We start from the raw sequence: 21,755 nt of genomic DNA, 5'->3' as shown, positions 1-21,755 counted from the left end.
CAAATACTGTGGCAGAGACCAAGTGCAAAATTGTTCACCCAGTTTTGTGCACGTGTGCACACAGTATATAATTCAAACATTGGGCATTGACTGGGACTTAAGAGACTGAAATTGTAGCTAAGCTTTTGGTCAATGTCCTTATATAGGGTTAAATGAAAAAACATGCACATACTCGCCCTTCATTACATATTTTCAGCTGGCCACATCATCGTAGCACAGGTTGGGCTACTGTGTAGGGACAATTTTCATCTTGTTTGTTTGCCTGTCAATACCCAATGTCTCAACTATATGGTGAGTAGCTACCTTTACTCCTTCCATTATTTGTATTCAACCCAAGACTTTCCATTTCAGCACTGTTCAAACTGCAAATCTGTCTTACAGCTACTTCTGTTGTAATTGATTTCTTTTGAAGGGTATTGTAGTTGCTCCTTCATCATATTTTCTTGTTAAAATTTGCTCAAAAATTTTGTACTTTCCATTAAATGAAAATTATATGCTCACTTCAGGTAAAAGTAGTCGATGAAACTGGAAAGATGGTACCACTTGGTACCACTGGCGAACTCTGGGTGCGTGGCTACTGCAATATGTTAGGTTACTGGGGTGACAAAAAACACACAGAAGAAACAATCAGAGAAGATCGATGGCTCAGAACAGGGTATGTACAAATCACATGCTATATTACACCACTGTTTAGCTTTATTTCAAATATGTTAATGAAAGTATACCAATAGCAGAGTCGCTGCTCTTCTTTATATTACAAAAACATCCAGCAAATTCTCTTGTGTAATAAAGCTGGATATTGTTCTGGACATATAGCTAAAAGTGTTTTATCACTTATTTCCTTGACTTGAAATCTTTGTCAGCTCTGTATTCCATGTTAATAGGTAATGAACATAAATTGAGAAATAGAAGTTTTATACTAAGGTTACCTAGTAATAAAATGTTACTTACAGCTGTTAAGATGAATTATATTTTTTTCTTAGTAGTTTCAATCAATAATGTTCATCCTCACACAGAACCTGTCACTGAAACTGATAGTAAAATAATGTAATTCATCTTTTGCAGAACCTGGTGAATATTATCACCTAAGAGTCCTTAGCCAAGTGCACAGAGCATTGTGGCAGAAATACGTGCATGATATTTTGTCAACAAAATGAGTTACCAGGCTTACTGGTGCACTAATATCTGGAGGCAGCAGCACCTCTCTTTTAATCCATATGTGCTTGATCCACTCCTTCTGCAGCCTACAGAGGTTAACCAATCATTATATGCTAGATTCTCACCATGGTACTACCACACCTGATGTGCTATCACTCAAAAATTTTGAAGTGCTTAACACAGTGCATTTTGTTTGACTTCATGTTTGGATTGTCAGATGCCATTCTCCGCATCCACTGTCCTTTAATGGAATGGAAGGTACCATCCCAGACAAGAAATATCTGATCAGACTTCTCACAATCCAAATTTCAATTGAATTATCTATGACCCAAGGATTAGACGTCATTGAGAGTACCTTCATTTATAATAAATTAAACTATGCAGAAATGTGTTCGTTAGGATTTAAGATTATGCAACAAAAATAGAAAAGAAAAAACTGAAAATAATATTAATAAAACAAAACATACACCTATGTTGGTTAGACACCACATTTGAGCATGTAAGATTCCAGGTGGCGAAATAACAACAAAAAATATAAATTTTTAATATTGGTTTAAATTTTTGCATAGTTAAAGAGATGAATCAGAAACACAAACAATAATTAAGAGAATGTCTGCTGTATATATTATGCAAGAGACATACTGAAGTTATACTAGCGACATAGAAAAAATATTAACTTTTAATCTGGTAAAGGAAGAAGTTGGTCCCAGAAGAGAGTACAGCACAGTGAACTACTTGCAAGCTACAAACAAAATTATAGACTGGCATAATGTGTATGAATTATCACTTTATCTGGGTTCAAGACGTTGAGAAAGTTTTTGTCTAGGTTTGCCTAAATCCTTTTCAAACAAAACGAGAATTAGTGTTAACTCAACCTTTATTAGTATACTGAAGAATATATTGCTATAGCTTCCCTTACAATTTGTAAAGGTAGTGAGAGATTCAGGTCTCCTGAACCTAGCAATACCAGATATCCACTACTTTCCATGACATTATCATGTTGTTGTATGTGATGTCATGCAGATGCAAACAGGAAGGGAACTGTACACTAACAATAATGTCTATTGTACCCATTAGTTTAAAGAAGTGGCTCAGTATAACTGTCAGGAATTTGAAGAATTACATGCTTGCCACCAGCTGTACAGTTTATTCTTTAATGGTGCTAGTTTTGGTTGTAGTGACCATCTTCACATGAACAAAAGCTGCACTGTAGATGAATATGCAGTTCAGCCTTCTATAGAATAAACTGAAAACTTCAGTCATGAATCATGTACGGAGCCATATATAATGGGTCACGATTAAGATACCAACATAAAATTGGCTGTTCCTTGACTAAACTGAGTGATCATTTAGATAGTGTCACTAGGACTGGTATCTGTTGACATGAGTACATGAAAGTAGTTGTTCTTTGAGGTACTCATGTCGGCAGTGGCCAGTCCTAGTGACACTACCTTAATGATCACTCAGTTTAATAACAATGGAAGTGAAATTGTACTGTTTGCTTCTAGTGCAGAAGTTACTTTTGTTCTGGCATCATGATCATAACCTATTATGTTGTTCTGTAAACGTTTTTTGATTCAGTTGGTTTTCAGATTATCCTAAGGAAAGTTTTTTGTTTGTAATTTTTTGGAATGTAGGTCATTGTGACAAACTGATCTTTAGCCTGTAGCATAGCTCAAAGTAAGTCAGACTGAAAGGTGACAACTTGGTTGATAGTTAGCAAAGCCAACAAAACTGAGTTATTAGATCTTAATGTGGAGAAATATTGATCTGTAGTGTAGCTTGAGTTCTATGGTTTAGTAGTGATTTAGTTAAATGGTACCAAAGATTTCAGTTAATACAGAATTAAGGAGGAAATATGCAAGGTGGAGTCCACACCAGCTAAACTATTCTTGGAATTCATAGAGGAAGTTTTCAGATCCTATAGCAGGAAGTACGAAGAAGGAATAAGAGATGCCAGAACATAACTGAATGAAATTTGTTCACTGATGACATATTGTTTCCCTCTAGTGTGATAAAGCATCAACAATGAATAGAAGAAACTAGTACCACAGTATTTGTAGCAGACCTGGAAATTGATTAAAGTAAGACTGGAAATAATGCAACATATTACACAGAAAATAGTACAAATTAACAATAAAATCATAGAACTGGCTAAGTTCATGTATTTAAGGCAGTGGAAGACCTTTGGAAGGATAGCTGTAGACATAAACAGAACAGTAGGAAATGACTTAAAGTGCTTTTGGTAAACTAAATGTAGTTTTCAAAATTAAGCTTCCAGTCTGTGTGAAAAGGAGGGTTTACAGTCGGCATATATTGCCTGGTTTCACTATATATTGCAAGGTGTGGACTCTTAATGTAAAAATGATTCAAAGTTGTAGTTAACTCAACTATCAGTGGAGATATCCATGATGTGAATTACTAGGACAGGCAGGATAACAAACAAATGGATCAGGAGCAAATTGGAGTGAAGACATGATGATGACCATAATTAAAGTGAATTGGAGTGGGCAGCCTTTGAAGCCAGGTAAATAATTGCAGATAGACTGTGAAGGTTCTTTAATGAATACTAAGAGACAAGCAAAGAAAAAGATGATGACTTCGTGTAAGGTAAGCAGGTGACTAGAAAACATCCAGAAGCAGCTTGGACCTGTATAGTTATATATCATAAAATTTTTGAAAACCTACTCAGCGATCTTATAATTTGTTAAATTTAAAATTTAAGACAGTCTTGATAGCAATTTTTTTTTATTTATTGGAGTTAGTGAGCGGTTTAGACTCTTTCATAGTCATTTCAGACTTCAGAGTGGTGGATGGACACTGCCAGACAAGTTTCTAGGGTCACAGATCACACTTACTAATAATTGTAATACAGAGTAATATCTCCTGTTACAGTTACATTGTCAGCAAGTAGAATAAGTCCTTTCATCAATACATGAATTTTTTCATCATTACTTACTTTTCTACATAAAAGTGTATACAATGTAAAAGACAAATTACTATATACATAACTAGGTCTACTTTGTGTCTTCGGATCGATACTACAATGCCAGGTTTCATAAGTGGTAACATTACGATCTGCGAAGGATTCCAGTCCAGGTAATGAAGCATTTTCACAACGAACAATGGAGAGCGTAAACCAACCGCTATTAGAATTTCCTGTTGTGACGTCAAGGGTAAAATTAACTCTGCACCCACGGAAGAAGATAGGTCCATTGAGAACTACACTTTGAGCAGTTCTTGTGTTGATGATGATGATGATGATGATAATGAAGAAGAATTCCAATTTCTAACACCCTACAATCATCCCACATTCCTCACAGGAATTCTGTGATCGTATCACTCTACATTTTCTAGGAATTCCACATTTCACTATCTTCAGTCTAATATTACCACCCATCTCGCCTGCAAACAATGGTGAACTAACTGGGGGCAATGGGGTGGGGATGAGGTATGGTTTCTGCCCTCTCAAATTCACTCATCATCATCATTTAAGACTGATTATGCCTTTCAGCGTTCAGTCTGGAGCATAGCCCCCCTTATAAAATTCTTCCATGATCTCCTATTCAGTGCTAACATTGGTGCCTCTTCTGATGTTAAACCTATTACTTCAAAATCATTCTTAACCGAATCCAGGTACCTTCTCCTTGGTCTGCCCCGACTCCTCCTACCCTCTACTGCTGAACCCATGAGTCTCTTGGGTAACCTTGCTTCTCCCATGCGTGTAACATGACCCCACCATCTAAGCCTGTTCACCCTGACTGCTACATCTATAGAGTTCATTCCCAGTTTTTCTTTGATTTCCTCATTGTGGACACCCTCCTGCCATTGTTACCATCTACTAGTACCTGCAATCATCCTAGCTACTTTCATATCCGTAACCTCAATCTTGTTGATAAGGTGACCTGAATGCACCCAGCTTTCGCTCCCATACAACAAAGTTGGTCGAAAGATTGAACGGTGCACAGATAACTTAGTCTTGGTACTGACTTCCTTCTTGCAGAAGAGAGTAGATCGTAGCTGAGCCCTCACTGCATTAGCTTTGCTACACCTCGCTTCCAGTTCTTTCAGTATGTTGCCATCCTGTGAGAATATGCATCCTAAGTACTTGAAACCGTCCACCTGTTCTAACTTTGTTCCTCCTATTTGGCACTCAATCCGTTTATATTTCTTTCCCACTGCCATTACTTTCGTTTTGGAGATGCTAATCTTCATACCATAGTCCTTACATTTCTGATCTAGCTCTGAAATATTATTTTGCAAACTTTCAATTGAATCTGCCATCACAACTAAGTCATCTGCATATGCAAGACTGCTTATTTTGTGTTCACATATCTTAAGCTCACCCAGCCAGTCTGTTGTTTTCAACATATGATCCATAAATAATATGAACAACAGTGGAGACAGGTTGCAGTCTTGTCTTACCCCTGAAACTACTCTGAACCATGAGCTCAATTTACCGTCAACTCTAACTGCTGCCTGACTATCCATGTAAAGACCTTCAATTGCTTGCAAAAGTTTGCCTCCTATTCTGTAATCTCGTAGAACAGACAATAACTTCCTCCTAGGAACCCGGTCATATGCCTTTTCTAGATCTATAAAGCATAGATACAATTCCCTGTTCCACTCATAACACTTCTCCATTATTTGCTGTAAGCTAAAGATCTAGTCCTGACAACCTCTAAGAGGCCTAAACCCACACTGATTTTCATCCAATTGGTCCTCAACTAATACTCGCACTTTCCTTTCAACAATACCTGAGAAGATTTTACCCACAACGCTGATTAAAGAGATACCTCTGTAGTTGTTACAATCTTTTCTGTTTCCATGTTTAAAGATTGGTGTGATTACTGCTTTTGTCCAGTCTGATGGAACCTGTCCCGACTCCCAGGCCATTTCAATTATCCTGTGTAGCCATTTAAGACCTGATATTCCACTGTATTTGATGAGTTCCGACTTAATTTCATCCACCCCAGCCGCTTTATTGCACTGCAATCTATTGACCATTTTCTCCACTTCCTCAAATGTGATCCTATTTCCATCATCATTCCTATCCCATTCTACCTCGAAATCTGAAACATTACTGATCGCATTTTCACCTACATTGAGTAACTCTTCAAAATATTCCCTCTATCTGCCCAAGGCATCCACAGGATTCACCAGCAGTTTTCCTGACCTGTCCAAAATACTTGTCATTTCCTTCTTACCTCCCTTTCGAAGACTGCTAATTACACTCCAGAATGGTTTTCCAGCAGCTTGACCCATAGTCTCCAACCTGTTTCCAAAGTCTTCCCAAGATTTCTTCTTGGATGCTGCAATTATCTTTGGCTTTGTTTCCTTCTTCAACATAACTTTCTCTGTCTACCTGAGTTCTAGTATGTAGCCATTTCTGATACGCCTTCTTTTTCCTTTTACAGGCTGCCTTGACTGTGTCATTCCACCAAGCTGTTTGCTTCATCCTACTTTTACACACTACTGTTCCAAGACATTCTTCAGCCACTTCTAGTACTGTGTCCCTGTACCTTGTCCATTCCTTTTCCAATGACCATTCAACTAACTGGTACCTTTTTGAGACCGCTGTTATGTACTTGTGCCTGATTTCCTTATCCTGAAGTTTCTCCACTCTTATCCTCCTACATATGGACCTAACCTGCACTTTCGGCCTCACAATCCCAATTTCGCTGCAGATTAAATAATGATCAGTGTCATCAAAGAATCCCCTGAATACACGTGTCCCCCTCACAGCCTTCCTGAATTCCTGATCTGTTATTATATAGTCAATGACAGATCTGGTTCCCCTGCCTTCCCAAGTATACCGGTGAATGTTGTTATGTTTAAAAAAGGAGTTTGTGATTACTAAGCCCATACTGGCACAGCAATCCAAGAGTTGTTTCCCGTTCCTGTTGGCCTCCATATCCTCTCCAAATTCACTTGGAGAGGTAAATGATCTACAGTCAATTGGTGATAAAAATTAAGCTGCCATCAGGAAATACGTGATTGATACTTCAGTTGACAATAATTTATGCTCGTTACTGAATCAGATCACATTCTTGAAGCTACTGTCTGTCTGACCATGTTAAACATCTTATAACTTGATGTGACTCTTCAAGCTCTCCTGGTGGATGTCTTGTAAATAGTCTTCACGGATTTGCTGCCAGATCACGTTGTGCAAATTCCACAATATTTCCTCAGAGCAACTGTCAGACATCTTCAGGTGGTTCAACCTTGCTGGTGGCTAGGTAAGACTGATGGTATCAGCACATCAGTGCCCATTTCTAAAACACGCACGTGAAGAATGCGCAGGCGCGGAAATCGTGCCTGCACATTCTTCGCACGCGTGTTCTAGAAACAGGGCATCGATGTGCTGATACAGTCAGTCTTACCTCGCCACCAGCAAGGTTGAACCACCTGAAGATGAAGATGTCGGACAGTTGCTCCAAGGAAACATTGTGGAATTTGCACAACGTGATCCGGCGGCAAGACTGTGAAGACTATTTAGATCTTATGACTTCTCCTAGACTCTTTCCCGTCCTAACCTGACCTGTCCTTCTCTTTCTTTGTCCCATTTTTTAGTCCATGCCTCTTTAACTTTCCATAAAGAAAAGCCCTACTGGGAGACAAGCACTGACTGTATTTGTAACGAACCACTTTTGTGTAAAATTTAGCCGTGTGAAAATAGGACAACTCGCATGAGATTAGAAACATCTGCTGGTCTATCAGGAGAAAGCTGGAACTGCTTTACAAGTAATTGTCAGTTGACTCAGGTTACTGCAGTGACCAGGAAAGGCACCTTTTATGTGCACTTCATCAATGTGTAGCTCTGATCTTCCAGTCTGATTGCTTGTGGTGCCTAGAAGGAGTCTTACCTGAGAATATCAGGACTACATTCTTTTAAAATGACAAATTCAAGGGCTGCATCCTGTCATACATATTCTTGTAATAGATCTTCCTGTCAGCTGGATGTATTTCCCATTTGTGATGTTCAGCACAATTACTTTGATATCACAGAACATAGTCATTTTAACTGGCAATGAAAAGCATTTAACATGATAGAAAAAGAAACTGCTGTGTTGTCTAGCACCTGGAATGGTTGGCTGTTGATGGTGAATCAATGCCATCTTGGTAACTGTCACCCATGGAGGATTTACATGTGTGACAGCCTCAACAGCATAGATGGCCACCTCACTTGGTTTTCCTGAATTCAGCAGCTAGGCAAGTGGCTGGACCCTCTGTGATGGGAAATGGCTACAGCATGTTGAGGAGTGATCTCGTCTAGCGTACAGAAACTAGCTTTGACCCACAAGTTGACGTTAATCATGTGAAGTTGAACAGCATTAATAGGGCTCTTGTGAAATTGACATCTTGTTGTGTAATAGTCATCAAACACTCATCCTCTTTCTCTGCAGCCTCCAAATGTCTGTTCTTCTGGAGTGCTTCATACTTGCTGTAGGAGTTGGTTGTACCTGCATCAGCCAGATATTGGATTGTCAATTGATGGCTGCGCCACAGGTCCGAATTGGTAATGGCCATTCTTCATGGGGCATTCATCTGATGGTGGAGAGTGGTGCCAAAGATACATACATCTCTTCAATGTTCTCTACTACCTCCTGACGTATGGGGTCAACGTTGATGGGCTCTATATCTTGTGTATTCAGTGCAACAGTTTTGGCTGCCATAAAATGCTGCGAGTCTTCTTTTACAGCCTGGTGTAGGAGAGAAGCAAAATCATAGTGATCTTCCACAACTGTCATAGGGACCTCTTTCATCTGACTCTTCTCTTGTACATTTCTATGATATGCTGTCACAGCTTCATGAATTTTTGTGTTACTGTGTTGTTGTTTAGTAACTTGGTACATGTCTTCTGTGAGGCCTTTCATGAAATAAGAGATTTTGTCAGATTCTGTCATATTAGGATACACAATATTGCAAAGGGCCAAAACATTTTGTATATAAGACTGCCACTCCTCCATGACAATGAGCCCTGCTTGTAGATAATTCTTCTGCTAAGTGGACTTGCTGTTGATTTTCACCAAATGTTTTCTTCACTTCAGCTTGAAATTTGTCCCAGCTTTTGAGTTTGTCTTCATTGTTCTTAGCACATTCTTGGGTTGTGCTGTCCAGGTAAAAGCATACATTTTCCAAACACAGCATGTCATCCCACTTGTTGTATTTGCTGATTTGGTCAAGTCCTTTAATGTTACACTGGGTTGTGGCCAGTATCTCCAGAAAACAGTGGCAGAGCCTGATGTACTCCTGTTTTGGAGTCTATTGTCTTCTGACTATATGGACCTTGGGAATGATATATTGCTTTTATTCTGATTCCTGCCCATGTAGGTGATGACTTTTGTATTGCTTAATTGGAGCCACATTGATGGAGATGTTTTGAAGTACGTGCCATCTTCAGCAAACTGTCATGTTGAAACCACAATAAAGTCCAAATCTGAAGGCAGTATTGTCAGTGAGGTAAAACACTTAAAATTGAAGACAAATTTATTACTGACATCAGTGTGCAGGCAGAGCAGAACTGACTTCCTAGACAAAGTGTGCAGCTGATACGCAAACGTGCCGCGCCCCCCCCCCCCCCCCACCCCACACACACACACACACACACACAAATAACAGATTTTAATAAGATGCTTCCATTTCTTACAGGGATGCTTTCATCCTTGAAGAAAATGGTTATGGTAAAATTGTTGGCAGGATAAAAGATATGATTATTCGCGGAGGAGAAAATATATTCCCAAAGGAAATAGAAATACTATTGGAGACTCATCCAAGTATTTCAGAAGCTCAGGTAGGAAGACTTCTTCATTTATTCACATATTCAGCTTTATTCCCATGCTTGCTAGAATTAAATTTGTGATTTCTCATGTTAATCAGATTTGGTATTTTTATCCTAAACATTTTCAGTGCATAGCCAGGGCTTTTTTTTCCCCCAGTCACAAATACAACCCTCACTCACATTGTATCTTTCTGCTGTACAGTTTCCAATGTTCTTTGCTTCTTCAATAATTTTAAGTTTTTCTTTAGCTGTGTATGAGTGATGATGAGAACTTCTGGCCTTCATAAGTTAACATATGGTAAACACTTCACTTCTAACGTGCTCACATTAAGATTGAGGCCACAACACCTCTATAGTATAACGAGATCTATTGTTGGAGATGGAGCAGTACCAACCTTATTATAATTAACCCATGCAACCCAGTTTCCATCCTTAAATTTGGGGAAAATATGCACAGATTATTCATGTATATATTGTAATAGTACTATGTTAATAGAATTATGTATTAAAAATTAACTGGATGACTGCCTACATACTCAAAAAATAGAGAATTAGACAAATGGCATTATTATCTTGAGTGTAACAATATTTTACTTTGGCAAGCTGAAGTATTTCCTGTGTTTGAATCTGCACTTGTTATTTTATTTAGGTGTTTGGGATAGCTGATGACAGACTTGGTGAACAAGTGTGTGTTGCCATAAGTACCAAAAAGGGCCACAAACTGACCGAACAAGATGTGAAAGACTTCTGCAGAGGAAAGGTAGGGTGCAAACCTAGTCCTTGTTAATCTTCTCAACATTAAATATGTTGTGTGGCCTTGGTTGCCTGAGACTGCAGTCACACATGTCTGTCTCATTTATTTTTTAATCTATTTTTGATGATTGCCTTACTGGCCGAAAGCTTTATTTGTGACAGTCTTTTTGTCGTGCGTATCTGCGACTTAGCATCACCACTATATGGTGAGTAGCAGCTTTCCTTTTCATATTATAGTTACATTCCACCCTGGATTTTTCCATTGTTTGATCAAGTAATGAGAGTATTCTTCAAAATTGTGTTGGAATTATTCTCTGATGAATAGGGAAAACAATTAGTTAGTGCATTAGAGCTGCTATCAAAGATTGTCACTACAGTTACAGGAAATAATAGTAACTAATAGTTCATTTTGTTCTAAATACGATAGCCAGTTCTTGAACAATCTTGTTTTATTATTTATATCATAAAAACATGTATAAATCAGTTTAAAATTACTAAGTTTCAAAACTAAGAGTTCCTTTATTTATTAAAAAAAGTTTCAAGGACTTGGAAATACTTAATAAAACATTCACTAAGTATCTCAGCTCATGGACTCTGCTAAATACCAGGTTGAGAGGAAAATCAGCAATCCAGGACCAAAAATACAAATGATTTGAAAGCTGAGAACTTGGAGGGAGGTGATTCATCAAGAAAAGCAAAATTAATAAAACATCCAGGAAAGATGTATGTCAGGCATATCACACTTGCTGTAGGAAAAGATCTGCAAAAGAGAGAATTTTTAGAAAGAATGGAAATATTTGAGGATTTGAAGTATTAGGTTGAGACCAGTCAATAATTTACTTTTTGTAATCACCACACTAATATAGAAATATGAACTATCACGTTAGAACAGCTAGCAGGATACTGGATTATGAAAGAAGGGGCTAGATTAGTTGTTATTGGAAGACCATGTAGAGCAAGATACGTAACAGTAGTGTTGTCACAAGTGTATAAACCATATAGGAAGAGTGCTGAGTAGAGAAGTGCTCTCTCTCTCTCTCTCTCTCTCTCTCCCCCCTGCGGGTCCGGGGATTAGAATAGGCCCGAGGTATTCCTGCCTGTCGTAAGAGGCGACTAAAAGGAGTCCATCCCCCTCACGGGGGTAGTTAGCGCCTGCGTCCGGAGACGGACGGTTTCACGACCTATAATCGTGATCTTTTTGGTTTTAAACTTCTCGTTTCTTCCTTCCTTTTGTTGGTCCCATTCTTTGCTCTTCTCCACCTCACTGTCTTCCTTACTCTTTCCCTTGACTTCTCCTTGCCTTCTCATTGCCTTTTCTCCTTGCCTTCTCATTGCCTTTTTCTCCTTGCCTTCTCATTGCCTTTTTCTCCTTGCCTTCTCATTGCCTTTTTCTCCGTGCCTTCTCATTGCCTTTTTCTCCTTGCCTTCTCATTGCCTTTTTCTCCTTGCCTTCTCATTGCCTTTTTCTCCTTGCCTTCTCATTGCCTTTTTCTCCTTGCCTTCTCATTGCCTTTTTCTCCTTGCCTTCTCATTGCCTTTTTCTCCTTGCCTTCTCATTGCCTTTTTCTCCTTGCCTTCTCATTGCCTTTTTCTCCTTGCCTTCTCATTGCCTTCTTCTCCTTGCCTTCTCTGGTCTCCGCCTCGGCGTTTGAGACAGTCTGTCCTCTTTCTCCCTCTCTCTCTTCTTTTTCCTCTTCTTCCTTCCTCCCTGTGCGTGTCTGAAGGCCGACCCACGCGTTCGCACGCGTAGCCGGTGACGGGGTAACGCGTAAGTCCCCGCCCTGGGTAGACATGTAAGGCACGCGCGTACCCCCTGGTAAAGGCCAGGCCCGGGGAGGGGTGATTGCCTGAGCTGATACCTTCTGACCATGCCGATTGGTCCCTCCGTCTGTTTCTCGGGAGGTGTGACCTGAGGTGTAAACATTCACCTAAGGCGGGAGTGCCCTCTGAGAGGGTCCCCACAAGGAAGGAGCGCGCCATCGGAGACGTTGGCAATCATGGGGGATTCCTCCGCAATGGATTCTACTCCATTGCTTTCGACTTCGACCCAAAAACGGAAACGTGACCAGCCAACAGTGACAAAAGTACTACCGCCTGCCCCACAGTTCCTCGTAGTTTCTCGCACTGAGGACGGAAAGGATTTTTCCTCTGTCAACCCTTTTGTTATTCAGAAGGGCGTAGATGCCATAGCCGGATCTGTCAAATCTTGTACCAGGTTGCGTAACGGCACCTTATTACTAGAAACTGAGAGTGCCTTTCAGGCACAAAAACTGCTTCGGGCCACCCTCCTGTACACGTTCCCTGTCCGGGTGGAGGCCCACCGAACTTTGAATTCGTCTCGTGGTGTAGTGTATACTAGCTCCCTCGACGGATTGACTGACGAGGAGCTTCAATCTTTCCTCGCTGAGCAGGGCGTGACGGCTGTCCATCGGGTCATGAAAAAGGTCAACAACGACCTTGTACCGACCCGGACACTCTTCTTGACCTTCGATAGTGTTAAGCTGCCATCGCGCATCAAGGCGGGCTACGAGGTTATTTCTGTTCGCCCCTATGTCCCGACACCTACGCGCTGCTACCAGTGTCAGCGTTTCAATCACACTCGACAGTCTTGTTCCAATGCGGCTAAATGTGTCACTTGTGGCAGGGATGCCCATGAGGGTGACTGTCCACCTCCGTCTCCTCATTGTGTGAACTGTCAGGGTGACCATGCCGCATCCTCCCGCGACTGTCCTGTCTATAAGGACGAACGTTGCATCCAAGAAATTCGTGTCAAAGAGAAAGTGTCCACCTCGGCTGCTCGCAAGCTATTGGCTAGTAGGAAGCCCACGCTGCTCCCAGCGGGGAAATATAGTACTGTCCTCGCCTCTCCTCGGACTACCCGGGAGGTCGCAACCCAGACATGCGATCTGACCTTCAGCACCACGGTCGTCCGTTCGGCCAGTGCTAAGATCGCGCGGTCGACGTCTCCTCTTCCTCCCATCACACCACAGACACCAGCCACTTCCTCAGCTTCTGCTAAGTCGAAGACACCGAAGTCAGATGCACGGTCCTTCAAGAAGGAACCATCCCGTGCAGACTTCCTCCGTCCCTCGACCTCCCAGCCTTCGACCGATACTTCCACCAAACGTCCTTCCAAAAAGGCGCATAGGAAGCACAGTTCTCCTTCTCCGCCACGGCGCATCTCTTCTCCTGCGCCACCCAGCGGTTGCCGCCCCAGGCCGTCATCCGTTTCGCCTGGCCGCACCGCCGGTAGCCGTACATCTGGCCGTTCACCGGCGGAGGAAGCTCCCCCTCCCGGCCATCCTCCCGAGATGGCCGATGACCCTATAGACCCCATGGACGATGACTGTCCGCCTACTGATAGCGGCGGCAGTGCTCGCTCGAAGCCAGGCCCTAAGCGGCCTTCGAGGTGACCCCTTCTCTTATCTTCCTTTTCTTACGATGGCACTTATTCACTGGAATATTCGCAGCATTCGCTCCAACCGAGAGGACTTGAAGTTGCTGCTCCGCTTGCATCGTCCGCTCGTCGTAGCCCTCCAGGAAACGAAGCTACGCCCATGCGATCACATTGCCTTGGCACACTACACCTCTGTGCGTTTTGACTTACCCCCTATGGTAGGAATCCCAGCTCATGGAGGGGTTATGTTGCTGGTCCGGGATGATATTTACTACGATCCCATCACGTTGCACACCGGCCTGCAGGCAGTCGCCATCCGCATTACTCTCCCCACTTTTACGTTTTCCTTTTGTACCGTTTACACTCCCTCGTCATCTGCCGTTACCAGGGCAGACATGATGCAACTTATTGCTCAGCTACCTGCACCGTTTTTGTTAACTGGAGACTTCAATGCCCACCATCCCCTTTGGGGTTCTCCAGCCTCCTGCCCGAGGGGCTCCTTGTTAGCAGACCTTTTCAACCAGCTCAATCTTGTCTGCCTTAATACTGGCGCCCCTACTTTTCTTTCGGACACATCTCATACCTATTCCCATTTAGACCTCTCTATATGTACTCCCCAACTTGCACGCCGGTTTGAGTGGTATGCACTTGCTGATACATATTCGAGCGACCACTTCCCGTGTGTTATCCATCTCCTGCAGCATACTCCCTCTCCGTGCTCCTCTAGTTGGACCATCTCCAAGGCAGACTGGGGGCTCTTTTCTTCCAGGGCGACCTTTCAGGATCAAACCTTCACAAGCTGCGATCGTCAGGTCGCACACCTCACGGAAGTCATTCTCGCTGCTGCTGAACATTCCATCCCTCACCCTACTTCTTCTCCACATCGCGTACCGGTCCCCTGGTGGACTGCAGCATGTAGAGACGCTTTACGTGCTCGTCGACGTGCTTTACGCACCTTTAAACGCCACCCTACAGTGGCGAATTGTATTAATTATAAACGATTACGTGCTCAGTGTCGTCGTATTATTAATGAAAGCAAGAAAGCCAGCTGGGCTGCTTTCACAAGCACCTTCAACAGTTTTACTCCTTCTTCTGTTGTCTGGGGTAGCCTGCGCCGGCTATCTGGCACTAAGGTCCACTCCCCAGTTTCTGGCTTGAAGGTCGCGAATGAAGTCCTTGTGGCCCCTGAGGCTGTCTCCAATGCCTTCGGCCGCTTTTTCGCCGAGGTTTCGGGCTCCGCTCATTACCACCCTGCCTTCCTCCCCCGCAAACAGGCAGAGGAGGCTAGGCCACCTGACTTTTGCTCCTCGAATTGTGAAAGTTATAATGCCCCATTCACCATGCGGGAACTCGAAACCGCACTTGGCCGATCACGGTCCTCCGCTCCAGGGCCTGATTCTATTCATATTCAGATGCTGAAGAACCTTTCTCCTGCGGGTAAAGGTTTTCTTCTTCGTACATACAATCGCATCTGGATTGAGGGACATGTTCCCGCATGCTGGCGCGAGTCTATTGTTGTCCCGATTCCTAAGCCGGGGAAGGACAAGCACTTGCCTTCCAGTTATCGACCTATCTCACTTACCAGCTGTGTCTGTAAAGTGATGGAGCGAATGGTTAACTCTCGATTGGTTTGGCTGCTTGAGTCTCGACGCCTACTTACCAATGTCCAATGTGGATTTCGTAGGCGCCGCTCTGCTGTTGACCATCTGGTTACCTTGTCGACCTTCATTATGAATAACTTCTTGCGGAAGCGCCCGACCGCGGCTGTGTTCTTTGATTTGGAGAAGGCTTACGACACCTGTTGGAGGGCGGGCATTCTCCGCACCATGCATACATGGGGCCTTCGCGGTCGCCTCCCTCTTTTTATTCGTTCCTTTTTAATGGATCGACAGTTCAGGGTACGTGTGGGTTCTGTCCTGTCCGACACCTTTCGCCAGGAGAATGGGGTGCCACAGGGCTCAGTTTTGAGCGTCGCTCTGTTCGCCATCGCGATCAATCCAATAATGGATTGCCTCCCAGCTGATGTATCAGGCTCCCTTTTTGTGGACGATTTTACCATCTATTGCAGCGCGCAGCGTACACGTGTCCTGGAGCGCTGTCTTCAGCGTTCTCTTGACCGTCTTTACTCCTGGAGTGTCGCCAATGGCTTCCGTTTTTCTGCCGAGAAGACGGTCTGTATTAACTTCTGGCGCTACAAAGAGTTTCTCCCACCGTCCTTACGACTTGGTCCCGTTGCTCTCCCAATCGTGGAGACAACCAAATTTTTAGGCCTTACCTTTGACAGGAAACTTAGCTGGTCTCCACATGTGTCATATTTGGCCGCCCGTTGTACCCGTTCTTTAAATGTCCTCCGTGTTCTCAGTGGTATGTCGTGGGGAGCGGATCGAACCGTCCTACTTCGTCTATATCGGTCGATCGTCCGCTCCAAGCTGGATTATGGGAGCTTCGTATACTCCTCTGCACGGCCATCCATCTTACGCCGCCTCAACTCCATACAACATCGGGGTTTACGACTTGCGATCGGAGCATTTTATACCAGTCCCGTAGAGAGTCTTCATGCTGACGCTGGCGAATTGCCGCTCACTTACCGGCGCGATATACTGCTTTGTCGGTATGCCTGTCGGCTACTGTCAATGCCCGACCATCCATCTTATCGTTCCTTTTTTGACGACTCTCTCGACCGTCAATACGGGTTGTATGTCTCTGCCCTGCTACCCCCTGGAGTTCGCTTTCGTCGCCTCCTTCAACACCTTCATTTTTCACTCCCTGCAACCTTTCGAGTGGGCGAGAGCCACACGCCACCTTGGCTCCAGGCTCAGGTCCGCGTTCACCTTGACCTCAGCTCGCTCCCAAAAGAGGTCACCCCCAGTTCGGTCTACCACTCCCGTTTTTTGGAACTTCGTTCGAAGTTCATCAACATGACTTTCATTTATACAGATGGCTCTAAGACCAATGACGGGGTCGGGTGTTCCTTTATAGTCGGGGCACAAAGTTTCCAATACCGGCTCCATGATCATTGTTCGGTCTTCACAGCTGAGCTCTTTGCCCTCTACCAGACTGTTCTATACATCTGCCGCCACCGACATTCTGCTTATGTCATCTGCTCAGATTCCCTGAGCGCCATCCAGAGCCTCAGTGATCCGTACCCGGTTCACCCTTTCGTACACCGGATCCAACGCTCTCTTCAGCGGCTGGTGGACGTCAGTCCGCCAGTTAGCTTTATGTGGGTTCCTGGCCATGTCGGTATCCCTGGGAACGAAGCTGCAGATGCCGCGGCCAAGGCTGCGGTCCTCCAGCCTCGGACAGCTTCTTGTTGTGTCCCTTCGTCCGATTTTAGCAGGGTCATTTGTCGGCGCGTTGTGTCGCTGTGGCATGCCGATTGGGCTGCACTTACCGACAACAAGCTTCGGGCCTTAAAACCTCTTCCCGTGGCTTGGACGTCCTCCTCACGCCCTTCTCGGCGGGAGGAGGTCGTTTTAGCAAGGTTAAGGATTGGACACTGCCGGTTCAGCCATCGCCATCTGCTGACGGCTGCGCCGGCGCCGTTCTGCCCATGTGGGCACTTGCTGACGGTTAGACACATTTTAATGTCCTGTCCCGATCTTAACCAACTGCGCCTCGAACTTAACCTGCCTAATACTTTCGATGCCGTTTTAGCGGATGACCCACGAGCAGCTGCTCGTGTTCTTTATTTTATCAATTTGACAAACCTCGCTAAGGACATTTGATGTTGTTTTTTAATCCTATGCCTGTCAGTCTCTTTTAGCGTGTTTTCCCTTTTAGTTGTTGTCAACTTGTGCCTCGCGGTGCATTTTTAGAGTAGTCAGGGCGCTAATGACCATTGAAGTTGTGCGCCCTAAAACCACAAAAAAAAAAAAAAAAAAAAAAAAAAAAAAATCTCTCTCTTTCTCTCTCTCTCTCTCTCTCTCTCTCTCTCTTTCTCTTTCTCTCTCTCTCTCTCTCTCTCTCTCTCTCTCTGGGGGAGAGGGGGGAGGAGATGTCTGTAGCTAGTGAAATCAGTACGATTATGTTTCAGTATTGTGAAAAGGAAAGTTGCTACTCACCATATGGCGGAGATCCCGACTCCAGTCCAGACACAAACAACACCTATCCCATCAAAAGCAGGACCACCTGTGAAACCAGTCATGTAATCTGCAAGCTATGCTGCAACCACTGTGCTGCATTCTATGTGGGCATGAAAACCAACAAGCTGTATGTCCCAATGTATGGCCACTGACAAACTGGGGCTAAGAAACAAGTTGACCACCCTATTGCTGAGCACACTACCAAACACATCATTCATTTCAATGACTGCTTCACAGCCTGTGCCATATGGATCCTTCCCACAAACACCAGATGTCCAGGATTTGTGCAGATGTGAACTTGTGCAGATGTGAACTTTCCCTGCAATGTATCCTACATTCCCGTAACCCTCCTGGCCTCAACCTTAGTTAGTCATTGTCCTCTCCCATGCAGCCCCTTCTCTATTCCCATTCCAGCACTACACAGCCCTTATTCCTTCATCGCACAGTAATTTCACTTCCCCCTCCTAACCTCCTGATTGCACATAGCTATCCTACCCTCTTTACACCTTGACCCTCCATGCTCCCCAACAGCGCTCCACCACACCTACCCTACTATCCTTCCCTCTCCCAGCCTCCTCCTTACCCCCACCCAGTTGCCACTCCCATCATGCACCAGTGCTGCTGCTCGCAGTGTGGGCTCAGTCACCTGAGACTGCAGTCAAGTGTGTGTGAGGTGTGCGTGTGTGTGCACTGTCTAATTCTGACGAAGGCCTTACTGGCCAAAAGCTATTATTTGTGACAGTCTTTTTATTGTGCCTATCTGCAACTCAGCATCTCCACTATATGGTGAGTAGCAACTTTCCTTTTCACAGTATTGTTGCATTCCATTGTATTGTGCCTATCTGCAACTCAGCATCTCCACTGAGGAGGAGGAGGAGGAGGAGGAGGAAATGTGGATTGATTTGACACATGCAGTAATATGTTATAAGAATAATTAGATAATATAGATGTACTAAATTAAGGGATGCACAAAATTAAGTACCTTTAAAAAAGTGGATATCATCATTTGATGTGGATTTATGTGAAATGTATGTTCATTTCCAGTATTTCTCCAAAATCTCTGTATGTTAAACAATATAACGCTATAATATATCGTGTTATGTGGAGCCTTGTAGTATAGTTCAGAATAACTATTGTTGAACATTTGTGCCACATGGAGTTAAACACAAAAAATGAACAGTGAAATTCACTCCCAATAGAAGTATAAACAATATCCATATAATTATTAGATTTAATTTCCACAATTGTCCATCTCAAGAAGTTAATGCTAATCACAGCCTGCAGTAGCTGCTATTAATTTACAACTTGATGAAATCCACATCCTTGAAGGCACTCCTTCATGATGGGATTTACAGAACTTTTTGTATGTATAAATAAATGAAAGTCCATTTTGTCTATTTTAAACATTCAAATTGTAGTGTTAAACATTTCATGTGTTTATTCTGTGCTGATCAATACAAAGCTGTATGCTTGTAATTTCAGATATCTTGCCATATACAGTTTCTGCAGTTTGACAATATATTGACTTCAATAACTTCTCTTCTTTTTTTGAACAGATTGCACATTTCAAGATACCACACTACATCAGATTTGTGGAGGAATTTCCAAAGACTGTGTCAGGAAAAATTCAAAAATTTAAACTGAGGAAAATGTTAGAAAATGAACTTGGGAAAGAAACACAGTGAATGATGATGCAGTCATGAAAAGAAGTATTCTGTGTAACTGTAAAAGAATATTTTATTGTGCTTAAAATATTCTTTTGGGATATTTAAATAATAAATCTAAAAAGCAGAATGAACAACAAACAAACTGTTAAGTTTAAATCAATGTTCTTAGTTAATATTGAATAGCTGCCATAAGAAACTTGAAAAATAATTTGTATAGATCAGTGGAGCACCTTCATCATGTAAATGTAACTATGAACAGCAAGTGACAGAAGTCACTGATATTAGAATACTGGCACTGTTCAATGCATACTACATAAAAATGTATACATGCTGAGTATAATATTTATAAATTAATAACCTAATTTGATGTTACAGTAAGTAAACTTTTTTTAATTGTAAAGTCTTGGCCATTTTTCTATGTTCTGTGAGTCAGCTTCCACCTCTGCCAGTTCAAATATTTCAAAATGTTTTTACCAGAATGAAGATTGTAATCCCATACTGGTATTGGGAGCAGTGCAAGAGAGGATGTGAAACATTAGAATTTTTTAAAAAATATTCTCTGCATGTTCTGATTTGGTAATTGCTCTATGGTATACAGTTGATTTGAAAAACTTTTGACTTCTCTGAACGACTTGTTCTGTTCACACAATACACAAAGTTAACATGCAAATTAGTAATGAAATTGTGCTAATGACATAAGTATCACATCAAAGTGCTGCATCTTTCTACTATAAATGCTGAAAAATAGAACTTGTAATACAATAAATGTTCATATAAACCTGTTATCTGATGGATTAAAAATAAAGGAATGCACAAATAACTCAAAATCAGCACATATATTATGAAATCATTTAAATTTACACCCAACAATGCTTACATTGTGACAGCTGAAAGCAAAAAGACAAGTGCGGACAGAGTCGTGTGAAGTTAGCACCCTTTTTTTCAGAAATGAATATTTTTTCAGAGTTCTTGATAGATATGAAATAGTTCTACAGTTCTTTGTACAAAATTTCAATAGTCCTGCAGAATTTAGCGAAGAAAACAATAATACTCGAAAAAAATTTCGTATCGAAAACATTCTTTGTCAATTTCCGCAAAATGTAAATAAGTACGACAGTTCTGAGCACAGTTCTGAATTGAGCTCCAAGAGTTCTATCAAAAGTCCCAGTAACATTTTTTTGTGCAGCTAATAGTTTAAGAGATAATTGCAATTTAAGGAGAAAATCTTTTCACTTACTGTGAAGTTGGCACCCTTTTTTTTCAGAAATGTATATTTTTTCAGAGTTCTTGACAGATATGCCATAGTTCTAGAGTTCTTTGTATAAAATTTCAATAGTTCTGCAGAATTTAGCGAAGAAAACAACAACATTCGAAAACGTTTTCATATCGAAAACATTCATTGTCAATTTTCGCAAAAATTAAACTCGTACAACAGTTCTGAGGACGGTTCTGAACAGAACCCCAAGAGCTCTATCGAAAATCCCAATAACATTTTTCTATGGCTATAATAGTTTATGAGATAAATTGATTTAATGTGGGACACACTTTCTCTACAGATGGTTGGTTTGTTGGTTTGAGGATTGAAGGGACCAAACTGCAGAGGTCATCGGTCCCTTGTTTCATAAACACGCAGAGCACAGGGAAACCATCCATTAGTCATTCGAAGCAGAAGATAAAAATTCCAGGGGAAGAAAATCCCCAAGGTCAATAATAAAGAAACATGGAAAACGGAGCACAGCAACAAAAACAACATAGAGAAGAAAGGCAGAAGGAATTAAAACGCACAGTAGAGGACTGTGGCTGGCTGATCACGAAAATAATAGGATGAGCCAGCCACTCAGCAACACGTTAAAACCTCCAGCCTAAAAGATTAGGGTAGAGTCGAATTACAACGCAAAACAACGTAAAAGATA

At 42.3% G+C, this 21,755-nt stretch overlaps 1 protein-coding gene across 1 annotated transcript in view; it reads left to right on the top strand.

Annotated features, from left to right (window-relative positions):
• LOC126092000 (medium-chain acyl-CoA ligase ACSF2, mitochondrial-like) overlaps positions 1 to 20,663 on the top strand; it is a 100,658-nt gene extending 79,995 nt beyond the window's left edge. The window contains exons 10-13 of the mRNA XM_049907374.1: positions 507 to 655; positions 9,811 to 9,952; positions 10,590 to 10,700; positions 19,732 to 20,663. Coding sequence (XP_049763331.1) covers positions 507 to 655; positions 9,811 to 9,952; positions 10,590 to 10,700; positions 19,732 to 19,860 — 531 coding nt within the window. The 3' untranslated portion in view covers positions 19,861 to 20,663. The remainder of the gene's footprint in view (positions 1 to 506; positions 656 to 9,810; positions 9,953 to 10,589; positions 10,701 to 19,731) is intronic.
• The last annotated feature ends 1,092 nt before the right edge of the window (positions 20,664 to 21,755 follow it).

This window comes from Schistocerca cancellata, chromosome 7, assembly GCF_023864275.1.
Source record: "Schistocerca cancellata isolate TAMUIC-IGC-003103 chromosome 7, iqSchCanc2.1, whole genome shotgun sequence".
Classification (NCBI taxonomy): domain Eukaryota; kingdom Metazoa; phylum Arthropoda; class Insecta; order Orthoptera; family Acrididae; genus Schistocerca; species Schistocerca cancellata.
This window is presented reverse-complemented; position numbering and strand designations above follow the sequence as displayed.